The sequence below is a fragment of the Chlorocebus sabaeus genome, chromosome 23, assembly GCF_047675955.1.
Source record: "Chlorocebus sabaeus isolate Y175 chromosome 23, mChlSab1.0.hap1, whole genome shotgun sequence".
Lineage (NCBI taxonomy): Eukaryota > Metazoa > Chordata > Mammalia > Primates > Cercopithecidae > Chlorocebus > Chlorocebus sabaeus.
The window spans coordinates 13,692,368-13,717,083 of NC_132926.1; the positions used below are offsets into that span (position 1 = coordinate 13,692,368).

Here is a 24,716-nt window from a genome sequence, read left to right on the forward strand (position 1 = left end):
AACTTTTATTTATAGGTGGGAATAACCTTGGTAATTCATGATTACATAATTGCAATGAGACTTTCTTGTCTTAAGCCACACTTGAGGAGGCGGCCTCATCCTAGGTGAGCAGGTCAGTGTAGGATGCTGAAGTCCAGGCAGGTCTAGGCTCAGCCTTTGCCTGTCCGGAAGGAGTCCCCATCTGTTGGGTGCACCCTCACTCTGAACCCCTGTCCCTTCCTGCCATGTGGTCCTTCTGCTGGGAACTGTAGTACAGTGCTATCTCTGTCATTTCCTCAGTCTCCAAATGTACATCAGAGATAGTCAACGTTGAATTAGGGTTCTTAAAATGAATCATGCCTGGCTCAGTTCTCCCAACAGCTTCTGGAAGCTAAGTGTGGAATTGTGGTAAGACTACAGTCAGAGCTGGGTTCAAGTTCTAGCTCAACCACTTGCTTGCTGCATGACCTTGGGCAAGTGTATTAACATCTCTGAACTTTTCTTCAACTGTGACTTCCTACCACATAAGGATATTGTGAGGGCTGAGTATAAAATGAGTGCTTTGTTTATTAAACAAATATTTATTGAATACCTACTATGTATCAGCTCCGTAAACAGCCACAGGGGGATCCAATGGTGGGCAATTTTAGACAAGAATCCTGCCAACATGAAATGTGTAAGTCCAGTGGAGAAAAAATGTCATTAATTTGATAATCAAATAAATATTAAATGACAAATATAGTAATGCTTTGAAGTGGGGGAGGGAGGCTCTAAGAGTAAAAGAGGGACCCAATCCAGCCTGGAAAGTCAGGGAGGCTTCTCTGAAAAGGTGAGAATTTGTACAGTGTCTCTTTCTCAGGTGTTGTCACTCCGCGCCTCTTTCAGGTACCTGGAAGGAAACCACCTAACAGCTGTGCCCAGAGAGCTGTCCGCCCTCCGACACCTGACGCTTATGTAAGGAGCCCAGTATTGGGTGGGGTGTTTATTTTTCCCTCCTGGGGTCGCTCAGGAAACTGAAGTGGATGGTAAGAGAAAACAGAGCTGCAGGCTGATGCAAGTGGTAATTGAAAGATGCCTGTGTCTGCTTAGGAGGACCAGAAGCCAGTCTACAAAGGCAGAGTGGGAGTTCTTGCAGAATGAAAGAGCAAGTTGTGAACCAACTTACCCTTGGGAAAGTAGGAGACTTTCCCTTACCCTTGGGAAAGTAGGAGACCTACTGGTAAACTTACTTACCCTTGGGAAAATAGGAGACCTACTGAGAAAAGGTGAAAGAACACCATCTCTCTGTGGGCTGGATTCCTATAAACTCCTGAAACCAGCCGCTAGATAAGGATTTCTCAACCGCGAAACTATGGGCATTTGGGGTTAGATAATTCTTGGTTGTTGGGAGGCTGTCATAGACATTATAGGATGTTTAACAACATCCCTGGCCTCTCCTCACTAGATGCCAGTAATACTTCCCCCAGTATTGACAACCAGAAATATCTCCAGACTTTGCCAAATGTCACTGAGGGAGCACAAGTGCCCCCAGTTGAGAACCACTGCTGTGAAGCAATGGTCCTCACCGTCAGCTGATTAGAGAAATCACCTGAGCAGTTTTGTTTTTTTTTTTTAACTACTGATGCTCAAGCCCATGCTAGATCAATTAAATCAGAATATCTGGGCATGGAACTCAGGCATCAGAGGATTTAAAAGCTCCCCAGGTGATTCTAATGTGCAGCTAACATTGCCGCGGCTCTGGATGTTTATCCCCGCAGGGAAGCTCAAGGTTGCAGCTGGCAGAGGACTGCACTCCCACCAACCTCAGTCCTCCTAAGAGAGAACCTGATAAGATGGAATAAATGAATGTCAGAAGAGAAGGGGGATAGAGGAACAGTGAAAAGAATTAATCAGGGGAAAAAGTACTAAAACAAGGAGAGATTGTTATTTTATTTATCATATTTTGTTAGTACAGTGAAATGGATGAATAGTCATGTAACTGAATGATTGACTATCTGCATAAGTGAAAAGATGGATAAATGAACGACAATTGCTTGAATGATTGAATAAGTGTTTGAATGGAAAATGACCATTTGGATGAATGAGCGGGTGGATAAGTGGGTGGATGAATGGTGGGAGGGAGAAAAAGAGGGTAGGATGGATGGATGGGTGGGCAGGCAGGCAGGTGAGTGTGTGGGATAAATATGATAAATACATGAGGGGTAGATGGGTGAGTGGGTGGGTGGGTAGGTAGATGGATGGATAGATGGATGGATGGATGGATGGATGGATGGATGGATGGATGGATGGGCAAGCGGATGGGTGAGTGGGAGAGTAGATAAATAGGCCAGCAGTGGGATGGATAGATGAATGAGTAAATTAATGAATAGGTGGGTGGATAGGTGGATGGGTAGATGGGTGGGTGGATGGCAGGTATGTGATACTTGGGAATGGCCTCCTACAGATGCAACAAAGACAAAAGCATGGCCCCTCTGTTTTACTTTTCCTAGTGACCTGAGCAACAACAGCATCAGCACGCTGACCAACTACACCTTCAGCAACATGTCTCACCTCTCCACTCTGTGAGTACGCTGAGATGCTGTGTTTACCATGCCCGTGGGCCCAGCAGGAGATGGTCACTCTTTCCCTCCCTCCCGGCAGGACTGGGTTTTCTGCCCTAATGACCCTCAGGCCTGTGGCTGCCCTAGCATAAGACAGACCTTAATCATCAGAAGGAAGATAAAGTAGGAAGCCTTCCACTGTCCAGGCAATTAGAGAGGAACTAGAACCTCATCGCTTCTGAAGAAGCCTGTCTTAGGAATACCTTTTGTGGTTTGTGAATTTTCTTTCCCAGTAAATGGTTTTCCTACACAATTGTATTTTGCTCAGACCCATTTATTTCCCATTAGCTTTGTACATTGTGAGCACTCATCATTGGACAGGAGAGAGAGGTGATGAGCAAGCTGGTTAGAAAACCAGCCTGCGACAGAACCTGAGTAAACTGAGGAAGTAAAGCCAGTGCACTTCCTGGATTGGTGAAGAGGTTTCTTGTCCCTTTAGGGGATGTTCTGTCAATATATCAACATTAAAAAGATAAACCATTTGCTTTGCTTCACAACGTGAACAGTGCATCTATGCATGGTAGTGAATAGAAAGACACAACAGGGCACGTGCCTCCTTTTCCACAGGATCCTGAGCTACAACCGGCTGAGGTGCATCCCCGTCCATGCCTTCAATGGGCTGCGGTCCCTGCGAGTGCTGTGAGTACCCCAGTGTGCTGATTTTGACTTACACATTGCTGAGTGACAGCAGGAAGCAGACTAAGCACTCCCCTTCCCCACTCTCCTTTGCCCAAAGCCCACTCCACCCCCAAACACACCTTCCTACCCAGTACCCTTATTTGCTCAGTGGAGTAGAGAGAGTACCCTTGAGAGTCTGCCATTCCCAGGCTCCAGCCCACTACCACTGTGGAACCTTGAGCAAATCACTCAGCCCCTTCAACCTTCTGCTTCTTTATGTGTAAAATGGGATCAATAGCACCTCCCTTGTGAGGATTAGGATATGCAGTTGTATCCTGCCCTCTAGTTTGGGCATAGTGTGTGGCCATAGCCACGTTTCGACATCATTCTGTTTACAGTCATTTCCTCAGAGGGGCGATGCAGCATGGTGAACCTCTGCATGGAAACACAGCTCCTACCCCAGAGATCACAAGCTGGAAACCCAGGGGCCCCGTCCAGCTCACAGACAGCTATTAGTTAGCAGTTGTGGGGTTGGCTCACAGAGTGTCTTTTTAAAACCACAAAGCTTAATAAGCTGTCAACATTTAAATATCAGGAGGTTTCTTGCACAAATCCCACCCTCTATATTCTTTTGGAAAATTGAGAGACCTGGCCATACCAGGGCCCTGCCTCTGCATTCCTGCATGGCTGAGCAGCCCTGCCCCTTTAAACAGAGTCGTGCAGGCTGCAACCCCCACACCCAGCCCGCTCTCCTTGCCTGCCTGGCCCTGTCCTACACATGGGTAGCTGAGTGTCTTCTCATCCATAAAATCAGATAATTATGGTAATTGCCTCACGGGGTCTTATGAGGATTAAATGAGATACTGTAAGTGAAGTACTTAACACAGCTCTGGCACTGTAAATGCTTAAGAAACATTCACTTGTTATTATTCTTATATGATAGCTTGCTAGGGCAGGAAGGCACCCCACCACCACCCCCAACCCTGGGCCTGATTAACTCCTGATTTTTGTGCTTTCCCATCTTGCTGCTTCTTTATTAGCACATTCCTTTGAATTCCTTTGGTCCTTTGAATATCACCCTTGAATGCTATTCATGAAAACAGAGATGCCAGATACTCCGCCCCCAAACCTGTCAACTTCCTGACTTTCTAGATCATTATTACTATAATGGTGATCAACATATTTTATGGGACAGTTTTCTTCCTCTAACCTTTTGCAACAGTGCTGTGAGACCAAGACAATTCTGCCCAATTTTGGAGAAACCGAGGCCCAGACTGGTGAAGTCACTGGCCAAGGTCTAGCAGGTAGGAGGTTGCGGAATCCAGCCTCCTGGGACCCGGGGCCCTTTCCAGAGCTCAGTAGCAATCCACAAACAGCACCCAACAAGCTAGTCCATTTCGGAGTCTCTGGGCTGATGTGAATTATTAAGGCCCACAAAACACCGGTGTCAGCGACAACTCCCGCCACATGTCATCTGCGCTGTTATTAAAAATCAATTCTCTGGGGGCAAAGAAGTGCCCGCGCTGACAGTGTGCAATCTGTTATTGTCACTTATTTATTATCCACCTTCTCTGGGGAGTTTGAGAATGGAAACATCAGCACAACCATTTCCCTGTTTCCAGTTGAACACAGCAGGAGATGGGCTCGTATCACTGGCCAGGGCTGAAGACGGACCTGCTCCCCCTTCCTTCTCCTACCATTCCCCCTCAATCCCAACCTATTGTCTTCCATCCCAGTCTAATAGTTCTGTGCGTGGGTTCGCTGCCAGTAGGTGGGACCTGCCAATTTGAAGGAATCTGCATGCATCTGTCCATAATTAGTGTAGTGATGGTTGAGGCAAATCAATATGTAAGAGGGAGAGAAAATGTTTGCCCGTCCATCTGTCTGTCTTTTGGGGTGGTGGGGGTGATGGGGTGAACACCACCAGCCTGGCCAGGGTTTTCTCCTTCCTCGACATCTTGTTTGCCCCAGCCCGGCACTACTACTGCCATGAGTTCATCAGCGGTACACGTAACCATACAACATGCTGGCACTTCTTGAAATATGAATGAGTAGGCTTGCCCCAGCGTGGTGGCTCACACCAAAGTGTAATCCCAGCACTTTGGGAGGTCGAAGCAGGAGGATTGCTTGAGCCCAGGACTTCAAGACTAGTCTGGGCAACGTGGCGAAACCCTGTCTCTACCAAAAAATACAAAAAATTAGCCAGGCATGGGAACATACTCCTGTGGTCCCAGCTACTTGGGAGGCGAAAGTGGGAGAATGGTTTAGGCCTGGGAGGCAGAGGTTGCAGTGAGCTGAGATCATGCCATTGTACTCCAGCCTGGGCAATAGAGCCAGACCCTGTCTCAAAAGAAAAAAAAAAAAAAGAATAGGCTTTCAACATCATCATTTTAGAATCATGAGATTTTGTGCATAACAAGGGATCTTAGAGCACCTCAGTCCAACCATCTACCTCAGTGGGGAGCAACGATTTTCTGCCTAAGGGCCAATTCAGGAAAGTAAAAATGTTTATAGGCTACATTTCTTTTACAATATTTGTATCCTTTCTCCCACTAATTACACACCTAGGAATTTAGGTTAAAGAATCATCCAAAATGAGGGAAAGGTTCTGTGCATTAAAATCTTTGTTGTACTGGTTTTTTTAACCTAAATTTTAAATATTACCTACAAGGGCCACAGTGGGGAAATGTTTAAGGAAACCATGAGGCAACCAGTCAGTGAAGTGCAATTATTAAAAGAGGCAAAGACGAAAACTAGATAGCACTGTGGGGAAGCGCTCATCGCACAGCGCTACATGGAGACATACACCTAACTTGTATATGTGTTACAGTTATAACTTGTAAACATTTATACCTATGAAGAAAGACTGTGAGAGAGCAAATGAAAAAAATGGGATAATGTTTATATAAAGTCATTTTTATAACAAATGAAGGCAAAGGTAAAGATGAATGAAGACCGGGTAGGGTGGCTCACGCCTGTAATCCCAGCACTTTGGGAGGCCAAGGCGGGTGGATCACCTGAAGTCAGGATTCAAGACCAGCCTGACCAATATGGTGAAACCCTGTCCCTACTAAAACTACAAAAGTTAGCCAGGCATGGTGGTGTGTGCCTGTAGTCCTAGCTACTCGGGAGGCTGAGGTGGGAGGATCAATTGAGGCAGGCAGGTGGAGGCTGCAGTGAGCAGTGATTGAGCCACTGCACTCCAGCCTGGATAACACAGAGCAAGACCTTGTTTAAAAAAAATAATAATAAATCAATAAAGATGAATGAAGATGGTAACATATTTACAACTGAGGGAGCTGGAAGAAAGATTGGCTTTTTAAAATCAAGAATTACATTATCTACAACTGCATTTGAACATTTATATATTCCTCCCCATTTCTGAGGGGTTTCATTCTTTTAATTAAACTTTCAGAAATGACCAGAGACCCAGAGATGTTGGGTGTTTGCAGCAGGAAGAAGAATGAGCGTCAAGGTTTAGTTTTGGAGTAGACAAAGGCCAAAAAGTGATCTGGGAAGCAGGAAGAGAAAACTGACATTTAAGAGAGAGAGAGGGAGTGTGTGTGTGTGTGTGTGTGTGTGTGTGTGTGTGTGTGTGTGTATGGGTGGATATGAATACATTTCAGGAGAGCACAACAGGAGGGTGGTCATTTAGCCCTGAGTACAAAACATTGTATGAAAAATGCTTTTTCTACTTGGCTCCGAATCTGAAAATAGCAAAAAGAGAACATTCCTGTGGACATCCTCATCCTTCTTACGGGATCCATGCATCCCCTGATCTTTGCCCCACACCAAGTCACATGCCTTGTATGCGTGTGGTCCCAACTGTCTTGCCCCAGGCACAGGAGGGCCACCTGGAATCTGTTAGCTCTGGCAGGCAATTTCAGTGTGTGCCCATGAAGGAGCCAGTGGGATTATCATTCAGCATCCTTTATCATTCACCATCCTCAGTATTTTTAGCTCCTAGTCCCTGAAGTGAGAATTGTGCTGTTGATACACATGGGGCTGTTCATCACAGCTCTACTAATTGCCTAAATTCTCCTTAAAACATCCATGGAAAGAAGCCCTTTGCTTGATTACCTTCTGAGACAAAGAGCTCACTCCCTTACCAGGCAACTCTGTTCCACTTTTGACCAGGAATTAGAACATCAGAAAAATTCTGCAGAGCTGGAAGGTGACTCACTGTGGCCTCCCAACCATGGGCCAGGGCTGGCACTTTGACATCTCTAAAATGAAAATCAATAAACAAAAGTTTAACTGCAGAATTTAGGATTGAAGAGTGAATAATGAAAATTTTTCTGTCCAAACGTTTCATGTATAAGAAGAAAAGACAGGCCAGGCACAGTGGCTCACACCTGTAATCACAGCACTTTGGGAAACCGAGGCGGGCGGATCATGAGGTCAGGAGATGGAGACCATCCTGGCTAACATGGTGAAACCCCATCTCCACTGAAAATACAAAAAATTAGCCAGGCATGGTGGTGGGCGCCTGTAGTCCAACTAGTCGGGAGGCTGAGGCAGGAGAATGGCGTGAACCTGGGAGGCCGAGCTTGCAGTGAGCCGAGATAGCACCACTGCACTCCAGACTGGGCCACAGAGCGAGTTTCAGTCTCAAAAAAAAAAAAAAAAAGAAAAGAAAAGAAAAGACAGATTCAGAGAGGTTTAGTGACTTGTTCAAGATCACTCTCTTATTCATCCTTTCCTGAATACCTGCTATGCGTTAGCTGCTGTGCTTAACTCTGAAGGGGGAAAGAAAACAGAATGTGAATGAGACACAATTGCTGCCCTCAGGGAGCTCTTGGTCTAGAAGGAGAAGTAAGTAAATAAGCAACTACAATACAAGGTGATACCTGAGAGAAGAGCCATGGGGGTGCAAGTGAGAGGCACGCAACCCAGTCTTAGCCACCCAAAGCTTTCTGAAAGGAAGGTTAATCATCACCACTGACATTCATCAAACCGTGGCTATGCGCCGCACACAGGACTAAGTGCTTTGGTTATGTTATCTTAGTCAGCCTCTACCTTGTGAAGGATGTACCACTGTTCTCCCCATTTCACAGATCAGTAAATAGAGGCTGAATGAGATGAAGTAACTTGCCCAAAGTGATGCAATCAGTAGGTAGTCAAGTTGGAATTTAAACCCGAGACTATTTGTTTTCAGAATCACTCTTCTTAACTTGTGCTTCCAGGAAGGACTGAGACTGAGAAACCAGAGGGGGTTACCTAAGTAGGGATGGGAGAGAAGAACATTCTAGGCCAGGAGAACATAAATGTCCTGGACGGAGGCCCTGAAGTCAGGAAAGGCATATCACTGGGGGAATCACAAGAAGCCACAGGTGTGGCTGCAATGTGGCTTCTGGGGGCAGGAGTGGGAAGAGATGCTGCTGAGTTAGCCCCAAGGCACAGGCAGAACCAAGGCTGGGACTCACCTCTGGGCTCCTAGCCCAGTGCTCTTTCTACCACATTCTACCTGCCTCCCCATCGCAGACTAGCATCTGTTTTATCTGCACCCATTTCAGACTGGAGGGAGCTGGCCTATGTAAAAATGAGGTGTTTTCTTCCTCACCCAGAGAGGCCTCTGATGGGAATTGAGGAGTGGGGTGAAATGGAAGACACAGAGAGAAAGGGGACAGGCACCCACCACTCTGCCAAAATGCAGTGTCTCCTCTGCAGTCCTGGAATCAGGTCACAGGACTCACCGTGGCCTTTGACATACAAGCTGCGCACTTTCAGGCTTCTACCCTATGTGGGTAACTCCCAGAGGACTGGCCCCAAAATCCACTCAAAAACATGGAGGAGGAGTCATGACAATGATAACAATCGTCATAGCTGATGTGACTGAGTGCTTCCGAACCCCTGGCATCCAGTCTTTCCATCCTCACAGCTAGCTTATGAAGCGGTATATTAGCTTTCCTCCTGGGCAAAGAGGAAGAAAATCAGCTCAAACCACCTTAAGCATAAAGAGAATGTATCAACTCAGATAACTGAAGAATGCACTGGAAGATACCGGGCTCTAGGGCTGGATGCAGGCACTGCAATGACACTGTCAGAATGTGTCTGTAATCCTAGCACTTTGGGAGGCTGAGGCGGGAAGATCCCGAGGTCAAGAGATGGAGACTATCCTGGCCAACAGGGTGAAACACTGTCTCTACTAAAAAAATAAATAAATTTTAAAAATACGAAAATTAGCTGGGCCTAGTGGGCGCACACCTATAGTCCCAGCTACTCAGGAGGCTGAGGCAGAAGAATCGCTTAAACCCAGGAAGTGGAGGTTGCAGTGAGCTGAGATCATGCCACTGCACTCCAGCTTGGCAACAGAGTGAGACTGTCTGAAAAAGAAGTACGTAGGCCGGGCGCAGTGGCTCACTCCTGTAATCCCAGCACTTTGGGAGGCCAAAGCAGGTGGATCACTTGTGAGATCTGGAGTTCAAGACCAGCTTGGCCAAGATGGCAAAACCCCATTTCTACTAAAAACACAAAAATTAGGCAGGCATAGTGGTGCACATCTGTAATCCCAGCTACTCAGGAGGCTGAGGCAGGAGAATCGCTGGAACCCGAGAGGCAAAAGTTGTAGTGGGCCAAGATCATGCCACTGCCCTCCAGCCTGGGCAACAAAGTGAGACTCTGTCTCAAAAAATAGTCATAAAATAAAAAATAAAAAGAAATGTGTCTCTGCCTCTCAGCCCTGTTTTCCTAAGTGGATTTCATTCTCAGGCAGTCTTTCTCTGTTTAAGACACAGAGGGTCCCGATGGGCTAAAAGTTTACATTCTAGTAGCTTAGCCGCCCCACAAAATTAAACTGCTTCTGTCCTCGTCGTTCCAGAGAAAGCCCCAGAAGTGTCTCTCCTCGGCTCCCTTAGGTTGCACACTCAACCTCACACCAATCACTGTGACTGGCCAGACCTGAGCCATCGCTTCGTACAGAGGCCAAACCACTGGGACCAAGAGGTGGGGCATGGTGATCCCCAGTAGAAAACAGAGGAACTGCTACAGAAAAGAGCATTGATACCGAGAAACCCACACCCCCTAAAAATGTCTACTATATGTAGTTACTAAGAATTCCTCCATTTTAGAGATGAAAAATCTGAGAAACCAAAAGATCTGACAAACCAAAAGTCAGTTGTCTCAGCTCACACAGCCAGTACAGAGGAGGGATTCACACCCAGGCAGGCTGACTCCAGAGCCTTTGGTTCTTAACCCCCAGATCACCTGGGAACAGCTTAGCCCGCTCAGAAGAGAATTCACGCAACCCTACCCACATTTAGAATGAGGATAGTTCCCACTGTTCATTGTATGAACTGTAGGACTTAGGGGTTCAGAGACCCAAGGTTCATGCGGCCCAGAACTGAGGAATGGTTGTGCCCTAATGTTGCCCTGGTGATGCCCTCATCCGCATTCTGAAATTCTTAAGTTTGCCTTTAACATCCCCTAAGGGTTAGGTGAGGAGGAGGAGTTCCAAGTGCTTGAAGATGAGTCACTGAGAGTTGACAGTTGCTGGCCAGCCCAGCCCCTGGGAGGCATCAGGGAGAAGGGGAGGAGAAAGGGGAAGGAGCACTCGTTCTTCCACTTCTCTGGCATCCTTTAGGATGGTTGTTTGACAGGCAAGAGTACTTCTTTGGGGGCCAAACCAGGATGGAGAACCTGCAGTGTAGGCAGATTTAATGAGTTGTCCTAGTAAGTTACATTCCTGTTACTCTGCAGGTTGGTTGGTTTGTTAGTTTGTGATGGAGTTTCGCTCTTGTCTCCCAGGCTGGAGTACAATGGTGCGATCTCGGCTCACTGCAACCTCCGCCTCCTGGGTTCAAGCAATTCTCCTGCCTCAGCCTCCTGAGTAGCTGGGATTTCAGGTGCCCACCACCACACCCGGCTAATTTTTGTATTTTTAGTGGAGAATGGAGCCTGATTTGCAGGTGTCACAATGCTAAAGCTGTCCTTGGGTCGTCTGGTGTTTTAAAATTAGGCCTCATTTGGAAATGACTAACAATGAAGCTGGGTGCATATGCAAAACAGCAAGCAGCCATGAAGCCATCAAAGTCAATAGCAGGCAGGGGCTGGTATGATTCATAAATAGCCTCATGAATTAGAGGCTAAATGATGCTGATCAAAGTGTTAGGAAGTGCTTCTAGCTCTTCCTTCCCCGGGGAGGCGAGAAGCTATCATGAACACTCTGGATGGCTGTTTGCCTTCTTCCTGCTGTCCTAACTGCCTAAGCATTGAGGTTCACTTTCACCCTGCGAATTTCACCAGAGAACTGTGAGGTGGGAGGGGAAGGAGCCGATGGTGATGAGGATGTCCACAGAGGGTAACTAAGAGGAGAAAGAGAAGAGGAGATTATATGGAAAGAGGAGAGAAATAAGGGCCTTGCCTTAAAGCAAAAGGACAGATCTTTCTAAACCCTTTGCTACTGGCATCAGCATCACCTCAGACTTTGTCAGAAATGCAGAATCTCAGGCCCCACCCCAGACCCACTGAATCAGAACCTTTGGAAGTGGGGCTCAGGAATCTGCATATTTACTAGCTTCCAAAGCTCACTCAGTGTGAGAGCCACTGTTCTCTATCAAGAGTAATTAGGCTCATGTCTCTATGTCAGTTGAAGACCAAGGGCAAGCTAACTTCAGTTGAAGGGAGAAGAAGAGCAAATTCATTCGTTATTATTCCATCTGTACTTCCACTGTCAACACTAATTGTCTCTTTGTTCTACCAGGACTCTCTGTCTGCAATAAAGTTGTTAGTCCTTACCCTGAAGGGTGATTATCGCCAACACAGGTGATGGTGCCCATCAGTCACTAAGAAGCCTTTGAGTTTCTATGAATTTGCAGATTTTTTTATGCAGTTGATGATTAATCCTTTAATGGAGACTATAATCCATGTGTTGTGGATTTGCTCGTGTTGCTACTTGAGCACGGAGCAGTGTTCATTGAATTTTTTCATGCACCTATCCTCCAGGCGTTTGTGGAAGGCTTAGTATATGGCACCACTGTGTAAGTGAGAATAGCTCGTAGCTGCCTACACCACAGGGTGGAGAGAGGCATGATTAATACCAGGTGGGGTGCCCAGCCCTTCTGACATGCTGTGGGAAGAGGCACTCAGGTGCGCACAAGTGCCAGACTCGTGTATGTGTGTGGCTGATGCCAAAGCTGTTTCCATAACAGTGAGTGTTCTGCTCCAGAGACTCTCCTCGGGAGCTGAGGACCCCCTCCCTCTGTCACCGAAGCTGGGATTGGTAGCATTTCTCAACCCCCTTAAGATCTCTTTAGGTAAATACGAGGGGAACTAATTTACTGAGCTCCTTGATACCAGATACCCTTCAAGACTCTTTCACAAATATTAATATTGATTAGTCATTTAGCACTTAGAAAATGCTGGCTCTCTCTACATGGATTAACAGACCCATGACAACTTTCCGTGGCAAGTCTTCTTATTCTCATACTTGTTTTACAACAGAGGCTGAGGCACAGAGAGGGTAAATTGCTTTGCCCTCAGTCACACAGCTGGTGAGCGACAAAGTCAGGTTTGACTGCACACAGCCTGGCTCCAGAACTTCCGGTCTTAAGCACAGCTCTTCACATGATCTCTGAAACTCTAGTAACTCCCTTGGGTAGATATGTCTCTTCATTTTTCAGCTGCAAAAAGGAAGGCCCAGAAAAGTGACATAACTTATCCAGTGTTCCACAGCTAAAAGAGACTGGTTTCTGATTTCACCTCAGGTCTATCAGATTGAAAAGTCCACCCGTTTCTTCCCCAAACCCTCTACTCCCTCCATCCTTGCTGCTGAGCTGGGCATAGAACAAAGCAAAGGGGGCAGCAGCCACTGCTAGGAGCAGTGGGGCTCTGAGCAAAACTGAAGGGTGGCAAGACCAGGTACTGGAGACGCTGAGAAAATGTGCTAAATTCAAATTACTGGATGCTAACTTTCCAACCTGTGCCCTCTGCTTCAGAACCCTCCATGGCAACGACATTTCCAGTGTTCCTGAAGGCTCCTTCAACGACCTCACATCTCTATCCCATCTGTAAGTAGCGGTCTTTCTCCCCAGTGCGCATTCAAAACATGAAAGCATGGAAGTGTCAGCGACAATGTCATCAGTGTCAGCATTTTGGCATATGTCCTTTCCTTATGCATACAGTGTATTTTACAAGAATGTATCCACACCATGCATATTGTCTTGTTCCCCACCTCAGAAGCCTTCAAAGGAATCCTCAATTATGTAAACAGTGTAAATATTTAATAAGAACTAATAGAAAACATGTACTATGGGCTGAACACTTTAGATAAGTTTTTGATTTATTTCTTGCAGCTGTAAGGCATTTTTATCCTTTTATTATATATAATAACATTGTGTCTAAGCATGGCACAGCTAGCAGATGGCAGGGCCCAGGATCAGATCCAGGTTTGCCTCCAAAGCACATATTCTTAACCACTCTGCACTCTGCAACAGGTATTCCCTTCTTATTTTACACAGGAAACACTGAGGCCCATAAATATTAGCTGAGTAGCTGAAGGTTGACTATCAGGTCAGTGAGATGTTGGACTAGAACCTAGGTTCCCTCACTCCCAGGCCAGACCTCTCTTCCCCAGATCAGGGATCTCTACATTTTTTTATACACCTCTGTCGGTGAACATTTTCAAATCTGTATTCCTTCTATATGCGTATTTAATTATTTTCATAATGTGTGCATACACTATAAGATGGATATACTACATATGCATATTCTAAAACTTTCAAAAATAGAATTGTTAAAAGATACAATTTTTTTTAAAAAAACAATTTCTAGTATTTTCTTCCCAGTCAACTTTGGAGATGTCTATACTGGACTTAACCCTCCTCCCCTGCATTCTTCAGTCAAGTAGTCTGAAGCTGCTTCCTAGGTTGCTGGGTTTCAGAACCGTCTCTGCAGAGCATATCCTCCAGTGGGCCCTTTGGCAGGACAAGGGAACCAGATAATCAGGTGGCCAGAGATCCAGGAAGCTCCCTAAAGGAGCTAGGATGGGGTTGAGTTGATGAGTGAGTCTTAACTGCGTAGGTGAGAGCCACTCCTCAGAAGTGGAAGGGGCTGGGATGGGAGTTGAAACATCCACAGCATTGGAAGTACACTCTGGAGACATTAACTTTGCCACAGTGGAGACGGCTACTCCGCTGGCCCCATGTTGGACACCTCCAGCCTAGCCAAAGTCTGAAAATGCATTTCCAGAGAGCTGAAGATATGAAGCCTACGGGCCAAGCTGGGCAGGGGGCCCTGACTTCCTGTTCTGCTTCCTAGGGCACTGGGAACCAACCCACTCCACTGTGACTGCAGTCTTCGGTGGCTGTCAGAGTGGGTGAAGGCGGGGTACAAGGAGCCTGGCATCGCCCGCTGCAGTAGCCCTGAGCCCATGGCTGACAGGCTCCTGCTCACCACCCCAACCCACCGCTTCCAGTGCAAAGGTAGGTGACGCCCACACCCCACCCTCCCCTGTCCCTTGTGAGGTCTGTTGTGTTCCCAGCAACCTGTCAGAGCAGGGCATCTCAAGAGATGCGGCTTCAGAAACCTTCACCCTGTCTCTTCCATGGGTCCCACACGAAGAGGGTCAGATGCTGACGCTGATGTGGACCCTCATCTAATGGGCCAAGTGTCATTCTCTCCAAGTCCCCTGCTGGCATTGCCACACATGTCCTCACTGACTTCTTTCTGTACATATCTTTCCATAGTGGAGAATATCTTTTTTTTTTTTTTCATCTTTTGTAGAGATAAGTTCTCACTATGTTGCACAGGTTGGTCTCAAACTTCTGATCTCCAATGATCGTCCTGCTTTGGCCTCCCAAAATGCTGGGATTTCAGGCATAAGCCACCGCACCTGGCCTTGAGAAAAATCTTTCCCAACCTGCATTTTTTTATCCAATATTATTAAAACATAAGCATTTTCTCATTTTACCCCGCAAACTTACTGTACATGTGATTTTTTTATTGATCATATTATTATAACAACAAACTACTACTGAGTTCTTATGCAACAGGAATGATGTTAGGCACCTTCTTGTGTATTTTTTTTCTCATTCTTCATATAACAGCTTATTTAATTCTGTAATGCCTCTATGTGATCAGCTTTTAATATTATCCTCATTTCTAAAAATGAGAAAATCAAGGCTTAACAGGCTTCCAGGTCTATCTGATTCCACAATGCACAGTCTTCATCATCAAGCCACAATATTCCACTACCACTTACTTAATCTATTTCTGGTTTTGAACTTTAGAGTATTTCCATTTTTTTTTTCTTACCATTGACACATGAAGATCTTTCTCTATTTGAAATCACGTTCTCAGATAAGATTCAGAGAACAGAAATTACTGAATCAAAGTATATTATTATTTTTAAGGTCTTCACACATTTTGCCAAATTGATTTTCAAAAAGGGTTAAACCCATTTACATTCCCAATAGCATCCTTCGATTGCATTTTTCATTAGACTCTGTCATTATTTTCTCTTATTTTTCATCCTTGCTAATTCAATAGGTTAAAAAAAAAAACTCCTTTTATTTTTGTCTTTGATTATTGGTGAACTTGAATTTTTTATCAAAAAGTTACTTCTCATTTGTATACACAACTGTCTGTTAATATCTTTTGCTCATCTCTGAGAGGTGTAATACTTATTTTGATATATAGATATACTTTAATTACCCTCTCAAACTTGAGTGTGTCCCACACTTCTGCTGCAAGCAGAGAAACATTCCATTGGCTTAAAGCTAATTTTAATTTTCCTCTTCCTGCTTCTAAGATACCTGATCTGATACTACAGAGGCTCACCTAGGCCAAGAACCGTATAGTTCTCAATCTTGGCTGCACACTTTGGAAATCATATAGGAGCTTTTAAAATTACTGAAGCATGGCTCCACCCTCTAGGTTTTGGTTAAATTGGTGTGGGGTACAACCTGGGTGTGGGGACTTTTAAAAGCACTGCAGCTGGGGTCCGGGCATGGTGGCTCACGCCTCTAATGCCAGCACTTTGGGAGGCTGAGGCAGGTGGATCACTTGAGATCAGGAGTTCAAGACCAGTCTGCCCAACAAGAGGAAACCCCATCTCTACTAAAAATATAAAAATTAGCCAGGTGTGGCGGTGCAAGCCTGTAATCCCAGCCACTCGGGAGGCTGAGGCAGAAGAATTGCTTGAATCCGGGAGGTGGAAGTTGCAGTGAGCCAAGATTGCGCCACAGCACTCCAGCCTGGGCAACAGAGTGAAACTCCATCTCAAAAAACAAAAGCACTGTAGCTGGTAGTGTAAGGCAGCCAAGTCATCCAGGTTTTGTCTGGGCCATTCTTGGTTTTAGCACTGAAAGCTCTGTGTCCTGCAAACCCCCTCAGCCCCAAGCAAACCAAGACAGATAGTCTTCCTATTCTACTGTGAAGCCGGGTTGAGCCCCCTAGTACCGGCACTCAATCAGGCCACTCTGTTTACTCATCCACAAATGGTCACTCACTGAAGTTCATCTCAGCCCATCTCCAAGTTGATGACTGCTAGCCCCAAGGTCGTTTATAGTGCTGACACTACGTATGGCCTGTTTATCCAGGGCTCATTGTCAAAGCTGGCTGCAGCAGCAGGACACAGCCCCCTTTGCAAAGCTCTGTGGAGGAGCCTGATCTCCCTCCAGTGCTTGCAGCTAAAGCAAGCACAGCTGAAATGGTCACAGATGTCACATGGACCTGAGCAGTTCTCCATCCATTGTCAACATCATTGCCGTGTCCTCTGGGGCCATCCATTTCTTTCTTCCAAGGTTTTCCAGGGGGGACTTCCTCTGTGTGCCTTTGGCCCAAGCACTATGCTCTGCTTAGCCTGGCACAGACTGTTCCATGGGGAGGGGTATTTGTGGGTAGAAAAATGGGAGGTCCAAGTAGAGTCTGGGCTCGGAGCTTCCTGGAATGTGAAAAGATACACAGGGGGTTTCTAATTATGGTGCATTGTTTGCAGATTAGCACCAAAATCGGATCAGGCTAATTACAGTAATTGATTTGACTGCAGAAGTGTTTCTGAATGATGTCCCACTGTGACTTTTCCTCACTGGACAGTGGCTGAATTAATGGGACGCTAGCTGGACTGGATGTGCTGGTTGAGGAGAGCCAGCTGCCATCTGGGCGTGGAGTTGGGGAGGGGCTGGCGCTGGCTGAGGGAGGGCCCAAAGCAGAGGGGAAGGGAGGTGTGGCAGTGAGTGCACTCAGGACCTGCTGTCAGTACTCTGGTTTTGCTGCCCAGGGCCTGTGGACATCAACATTGCGGCCAAATGCAATGCCTGCCTCTCCAGCCCATGCAAGAATAACGGGACATGCACCCAGGACCCTGTGGAGCTGTACCGCTGTGCCTGCCCCTACAGCTACAAGGTATGCTGGAGGCCCTGCCCCCCACATTCATGCCTCAGGCTCCTCCTTCAGCCCTGGCCCTAGAGAGGGGCACCACGCCCTGCGTACCCTCCCTTCTCCAAGGGACAGCCTGGATGAGTCCATCGCACAGGTCACCACCCCAAATGCAAGCCCAGAGTTTCAGGCAGCCTGTCTAATGCCCACATCTGATGCAGGTGGAGTGAGAGAGAGCTGGCATCCCCAGGTCTCTGTCCCCAGGGGGATTGTGTGTGTGTGTAGTGACAGGCTTAGAGGCAGCCTCACTCTGGGGAATGGGACGACCTGATTATTTCTAGACTATGGCTTGCTTCTAGCAGATAGTGTCAGAGTGCCACCTATGGGCCTGGGACAAAAGAGCCAAAGGATTCCCTTTGAAACCAGCCACCTCCAAAGCCTTAAACTTACCACGGAGTCCTAGACTCATGCACCCTCATTTCATACGCTGATTATAAAAATCAGAGGAGAGAATAAATGTATAAGGTCCAGATGAATACCTGGCCTTTATTGAGGATTGAAAAGAGAAATATACTATGTATGGAACTGAGAATGTTATAAATTCACAGTCACAGGGCACTCACACACACACAAAATGTTATTAATAGGAGGGGAGAATAGAGATTAACAGCAGACATCCTCAGGGTGTGTGGATCCTCTCAAACTCTGTTGTATGCATTCAGCAGAGAAAACTCAGACTGTGCAGTTACACAGAGAAGCATGTGTGGATTCCAGCTTTGTCCTTTACTAGCTGTGTGGCCATGGCTAGTAATTTTGTCTGTCTTCCCAGCTGCAAACTAGGACCTGTCTCATAGGTTTGCCGTGAGAATCAAATGTACAGTAATGTACGCAATACACCTAGGACGATACCTGGCATTCAGTAAGCACTCAATAAGCCGGCATACTGCTGCCTTTTACCTTTACCCTTGCATGGTGGTCCCTCATACCTGGGTGTGGAATAGGGCATCAGTAGCAGGTGGTATGTTGCTGGTTTGATCCAGGATTATCAGTCTATGTCTCTGTGAACTGCCAAGAAACTTCAGTCATTCTCCTAGAACTGTGACTGCATTTGTAACATTCTCAATTCCATACATAGTGTAGTTCTCTTTTGAGTCATCAATAAAGGCCAGGCACTCATCTGGAGCTTATGCATTTATGTTCTTCTCTGACTTTTATAATCAGCGTATGAGATGGGTAGTATCATCCTTATTCTAAAGAGAAGGTAAACTGTTCACATTCTGATTCTTGCTTCCTTCTCTTTAAAACTGGCCTGAGTCTGAAAGTAGCAGAGCTGGGTTTGAAGTCCAGGCTTCTTCCAACTACACTTGACTGCACTATGAAGCATGACCTGACTGTCAGGGTCAGGGCAAAGAGAGTATCTGCAGGGCTACTGCAGGATAAGGCCACTTGTTTGAACTTTGTTCTCAAGATTCTGAACATCATGTCAATTTTAGAAGAATTTGAACAGAGATTTTGATCTTGAGGAAAGTGTTGAGCCCAGGCAGGTCTAGGATGCATGACGTTGATGGTAATGGTGAAGATGATGTTGGTGAACGTGATGATGGTGATGGTATCAGTGAGGATGGATGATGACAAAGGTGACAGTGGTGATGATGGTGATGGTGTTGATGATGGCAATGGTGCTAATGGTACAGATGGTGATGATGATGATAACTATGATAATAACAGTAACATAAGAGCCAGCATTTATTGAGTACCTACTATGTACTGACAGTAGACTAAATAAAGTACATGTATTATCTTGCATACTCCTCATCAGAGTCCTAGAATACAGTTCCTAAAATGACCCTCATTTTACAGTTGAAGAAACTGAGCATGGTAGGTAAGGGAGTTGGGATTCAAAGCTCAGAACCAACTGACTCTAGAAGCTGTGCTCCTGTTCACTGCACTCACTACCTGTTGGCAAGTGCAGTGATTGCAGGGGCTGAGATTGGGGACCTGTCTGAATTGCCAGGTTAGAAACAAGTAGAATGTAGCCATGGGAAGAACACCAAGCAGGACCCTCTGGAGCCTGTGCCTATAGGATGCATGACCTTGGACAGATGCCGCTCTTCTCCCCACCTCAGTTTCCTCAGCCGTAAAATGGGGCAGGCTGAACCCAAGGGATCCTTTAACTGAGGGTTGCATCACATTCTCTGTGCTGAGTATGTCCCTCCTGCTTTCCTTCTTGCCGGGGTTAGAGCCCACCCAAACAGAGCGACTGAGGTGGTAGTTCTGCATGAGTGGCTAAGTTAACAGAAATCCCCAGATGCCTGCAAAACCGAGCTCAAAGTTCAGGCATTTATCTACCTATTTCCAGATATCTCCATTTTCCCGTCTACTAGCTGTGTGACCTTGGGAAGCCACAATGTTACAAAAAAGCACAGGAATCACTGTGTAACATTTGGTAGGAACTACTCTTCATCTACTATAATGCCAGGCCTTTGTGAAGCAGTGTAAACATATTATCTCTTGCAGCACTCTTAATTACCCTGTGAAATAAGTTTTATTATCCTCTTTTAATAAATGAAGAAACTAAGGTTCATAAAGATGAAATAATTTACCCAAGCTCTCACACTTAGGAAGTGCATGAGCTATAACTAGAACTCAGCTATCTCTTGCAAGAAAATCTCTACACTCACAATCCAAGTCAGATTCTCCCTAAGCCTTACTCTCTCCCCACCTGTAACTGAGAATACTCATACTCACATGCAGTGCTGTTAGAAGGATGAAAAGGGGCTATGTGTGTACTTTGCCTACCTCAGTGCCAGGATTCAGTAGATACTTCACAAAGGGTCATTATTTTGCCACTATTTTAAGATTTGGGGGAAAAATATATATCTGTTGGCTGATTCTGTTTCAGCCATTTAGTTTCAGGCACATATGTTCAGTGTCTCAGAACAGTGCTTCTCAAACTTTTGTGTGCAAAAGAATCACCTGGAGAGCTTATTAAAATGCAAGTTCTAGTTCATTAGATCCGAGGTCAGTCCTGAGAATGTGCATTTTTTACCAACTCCCAGGACATGCCAGTGCCACTAGTCCAAGGAGCACACTTTGAGTAGTAAGGACTTAGAGCAGCACTCCCGGTCCCATCTCAAAAAGAGGTTTCCAATGAGGGTAGCTGTTCCCAGTGTTTTTTGTTTGTTTGTTTTGTTTTGTTTTGTGAGACAGAGTCTCACTCTGTTGCCAGGCTGGAGTGCAGTGGCACGATCTCAGCTCACTGCAACCTCTGCCTCCTGGGTTCAAGTGATTCTCCTGCCTCAGACTCCTGAGTAGCTGGGACTACAGGCACACACCACCATGCCCAGCTAATTTTTGTATTTTTAATAGATACAGGGTTTCACCATGTTGGCCAGGATGGTCTTAATCTCTTGACCTTATGATCTGCCCACCTCGGCCTCCCAGAGTGCTGGGGGTACAGGCATGAGGCAGCGCGCCCGCCCCCCAGTGTCTTTTAAAGCAGTGATTCCCAACTTTTTGGCACCAGGGACCAGATTCATGGAAGACAATTTTTTCACGGAACTAGGGTCTTCATCAGGGTCTTCGGATGAAACTGTTCCACCTCAAATCATCAGGCATTAGTTAGATTCTCATAAGGAATGAGCAACCTAGATCCCTCGCATGCGCTGTTCACAATAGGGCTTGCACTGCTATGAAAACCTAACGCCACCACTGAGCTGACAGGAGGCGGATCTCTGGTGGTAATGCTCCCGCCCCGTCTGCTCACCTCCTGCTGTGCAGCCCAGTTCCTAACAGGCCAGGGACTGGTACCAGTCCATGGCGCAGGGGTTGGTGACACCTGTTTTAAAGGAAGCCAGTCAGGATTCCTGGCCATGTCCTACACACACACACACACACACACACACACACACACACAAAGTGGGATGAGGAGTAGAAAGTGTGGTGGAGGACCACGGAGCATCACAGATCTGGTAGATTTGAGCAAAATGAGGCTGAAGAGAATTGAATCAGGCTAATTAGCCAGGCATTGGCAATAGTGATTATTTTTCAAGGAGATGTAAGTGACAGAAATCCCTACTTCCAGGCCCAATTACCATGTCATCAAGCACTAGGCTCTGTCTCCTGGATTTCTGTGCTTGGCGTGAAAGGCTGTAGGAGTTGCCACCACCTCTACCACCACCGCCACTGCCACCGTTGGGAGGGTTTGACCTGAAGTCACTGGTACTTGCCAGTTCCCCAGAGCAGGGGCTAGCCCAGGCAGGGGCTGGAGAGGTCTTGCCTTGACCTTCTCAAGGTTCTTTGTCCTGCCCTTCATGGTCCATGTGTTGGCCACCACCACTCCCACATATGCACCTCTGGAACTATTTGGCACCAACCAAAGACCTGAAAAAGTATTTTAGTTACTCACATTCAGCCCTGCCTCAGACCCCAAGCAGCAGCAGCAGCAGCAGCAGCATCGCTATTATTTATGGAACTGCCATTACATGCTTGACGTCTTACATATATATGATTTCTAACCATTAACTAATTCCCCATAGGGTAGGTCGTATTATTTCTATTTCATAAGTGGTAAAAACAAGGCTCAGAGAGAACTAGTCACTTCCTCAAGGAACACAGCAGCCAGCTTAGAATGTGCACTCCCATCTGCGTGCCCCCAGAACGTGTGTTTTGAGAGGGGCAGGCTAAGTGGTCCCACATAGAGGCTCCCAGCACTAACTTTGGGCTGGATGCCTGGGTTCAGCTGCTTGCTCCCCGTTTCACTTACTGCTGTGCGATCTTGGCCATATTACCTCACTTTCTAAGTCTGTCTTTCCTGTCTGTAAAAATGAGTGTAATAACAATCACACCAATCTCATAGGTTGTTGTGAACATGATATACAATCATGAATATAAAACACTTAGCATGAGGCCTGGAATGGAAAATGTGCTCAGCAATGTGAGTGAGAATTAGTATTACAGTTTCCATTCCACACCGACTTTCAGAAAGGGGCCCTGTGTTGTTATGGTTTAGGATAAAACCAGATACCAGCCCAAACTGCACTCTCCCTGTCCCCCTCCAAGAAACCTCGGACTGGCCCCTTAGCTGGGACAGGGCACGAAGGGAACCAGACAGACATGGCGCATGCCTTCCAGCTGCTAGAGATGGGCCTGAGGCTGGCATTTGAGAGGGTCCACAGCAGAGGCTGTCCTGGGCCTAAGGCCATCGGCCCAGTTGGCTGCGACGTCACAGCCAGGAGGCCCCAGTTCCATTCCATCACATCACCGGCAACAGCAGAAGAGGGAAGAGGATTTTCTCAGGCAGATGGCGAGCAGGTGGTGTGGCAGTGGGCGGGCTCCCATGATCACCTCCACCTGGTCTGTGCCAAGCCACTGAGCCCAGGGCCCAGAAAGGATGCAGCAGTAGCCTCCCCAGACCCCACGCTACCAGGTCCTGCAAGGGACTGCGTGCCAAGACTTGGGTGAGCTTGGTCTTCTCCCAAGGGAGAAGCAGGAGCCAGAAGGCCAAGAAGAGTTGGGCTGCTCCCTGGGACAGTGGGTCTCTTGCAGCTCAGTCTCTACGTTGGAGCTGCCTTCCTCAGGGCCGCTGCCCTCGGTGCTCCTGCTGCCTGGCACGCTCCTCTCCCCACCTTCCATGCAGTTGGCTCCTTCTCAGCTCACACATCCCCTTCAGAGGGGCCTGCTCCAAAGAATCCCACACCACCCTGAGCTCTCTAGTGCCAGGGTTCCCACCTGGCCTAACCTTAGGCTTCCCTTCAGAACTTTAGAATAAATACCAAAGCCTGGACCCTACTGCAGATCAATCCAGGATGGTTCTCTGGAGGTCGTCACTTTGTAGGAGACAAGGTCTGCTGGCCACACTTCAGCCTTCTTCCCTACTCAAGCTGTGGGTTATATTTAAGGTTCAGTGAGGCTCATGGTAATGTTCCCTTCTAGCATTTACAGAATACCTACTAAGCTCTAGGTGGATTACACACTGTGTAACCTTTTCCTTACGTGAAAGCTCAAGTTTAATTCTCATAGCAACCCCGTGAGGTGGATTTGGAGAGGTCAAGAGGCTTTTGTGAAGTCACGATCAGCCAAGCCAGATGGGACAGAGCTGGAATGTGAAACCAGCTGTATGTGAATTCAGCTTTGCCTGAATCCATAGCCTGGGCTCTTGCCCTGCAGTTTGGGATAGAGAAGGGTGCAAAGTCGGCGAAGTAGTGAGGCTGGAGCCTGAACTCTGGGCTTCTCATCACTCTTCCCCTTCTCACTGTGCAGTGACTAGGGGTGAGGGCTCCCATGGGTGGGCTCCAAGTCACACAGCAGGCCTTTCCCAGGGGCTGCTTGTTGTCATCTCCCCAGCCTCCTCCCAGAGCATGCTGGAACCCCTGAAGTCCCCTGGGCCATGGCAGCCCCGGAAGGCCCCCTAACCAGGTGCTTCTCCCTCTTTTGCTCCTCAGGGCAAGGACTGCACTGTGCCCATCAACACCTGCATCCAGAACCCCTGTCAGCATGGAGGCACCTGCCACCTGAGTGACAGCCACAAGGATGGGTTCAGGTAACAGCTCACCCCTGGCCTCCCTCACTGTATGATTTTGTTCTCACACTGCTAATAAAGACACACCTGAGACTGAGTAATTTATAAAGAAGTTTAATGAACTCACAGTTCAGCATGGCTAGGGAGCCTCAGAATCATGACAGAAGGCAAAGGAAAAGCAAAGGCACATCTTGTATGGCAGGAGGCAAAAGAGAGCTTGTGCAGGGGAACTCCCATTTATAAAACCATCAGATCTCATGAGATTTATTCGCTACCATGAGAACAGTATGGGAGAAGCTGCCCCCATGATTCAATTATCTCCACCTGGCCCCACCCTTGACATTTGGGGATTATTATAATTCAAGGTGAGATTTGGGTGGGGACACAGCCAAACCATATCCCTCACCTTGGAGGGCTCCCTGGGCAGGCTAAAGAAGCAGAGATTACACCCAGCGAGGGCATGCCCAGGGTCTGTGCTGTACTGGCCTTGTATGGGAATGATCTCAAGGCTCTTCGTACCCTGTAAGGGAAGGACAATTTATCCCCACCGTGCAGATAAGGATGTTCAAGCATCAGAGGGACAAATCCTTTGCCAGAGTTACATTAAGCATTGGTACAGGGATTTGAAACCAGGTCCCAACCTCATGCTTCCTATAAGGGAGGTGTCCGCTGCTGGCTCAAGT

At 46.9% G+C, this 24,716-nt stretch overlaps 1 protein-coding gene across 1 annotated transcript in view; it reads left to right on the top strand.

Annotated features, from left to right (window-relative positions):
• Positions 1–24,716, top strand: part of SLIT3 (slit guidance ligand 3) — a 637,958-nt gene that overhangs the window by 574,318 nt on the left and 38,924 nt on the right. The window contains exons 21-27 of the mRNA XM_008015258.3: positions 865–933; positions 2,469–2,540; positions 3,147–3,218; positions 13,133–13,204; positions 14,454–14,617; positions 17,416–17,540; positions 23,957–24,054. Of these exons, the coding sequence (XP_008013449.3) occupies positions 865–933; positions 2,469–2,540; positions 3,147–3,218; positions 13,133–13,204; positions 14,454–14,617; positions 17,416–17,540; positions 23,957–24,054 (672 nt within the window). The remainder of the gene's footprint in view (positions 1–864; positions 934–2,468; positions 2,541–3,146; positions 3,219–13,132; positions 13,205–14,453; positions 14,618–17,415; positions 17,541–23,956; positions 24,055–24,716) is intronic.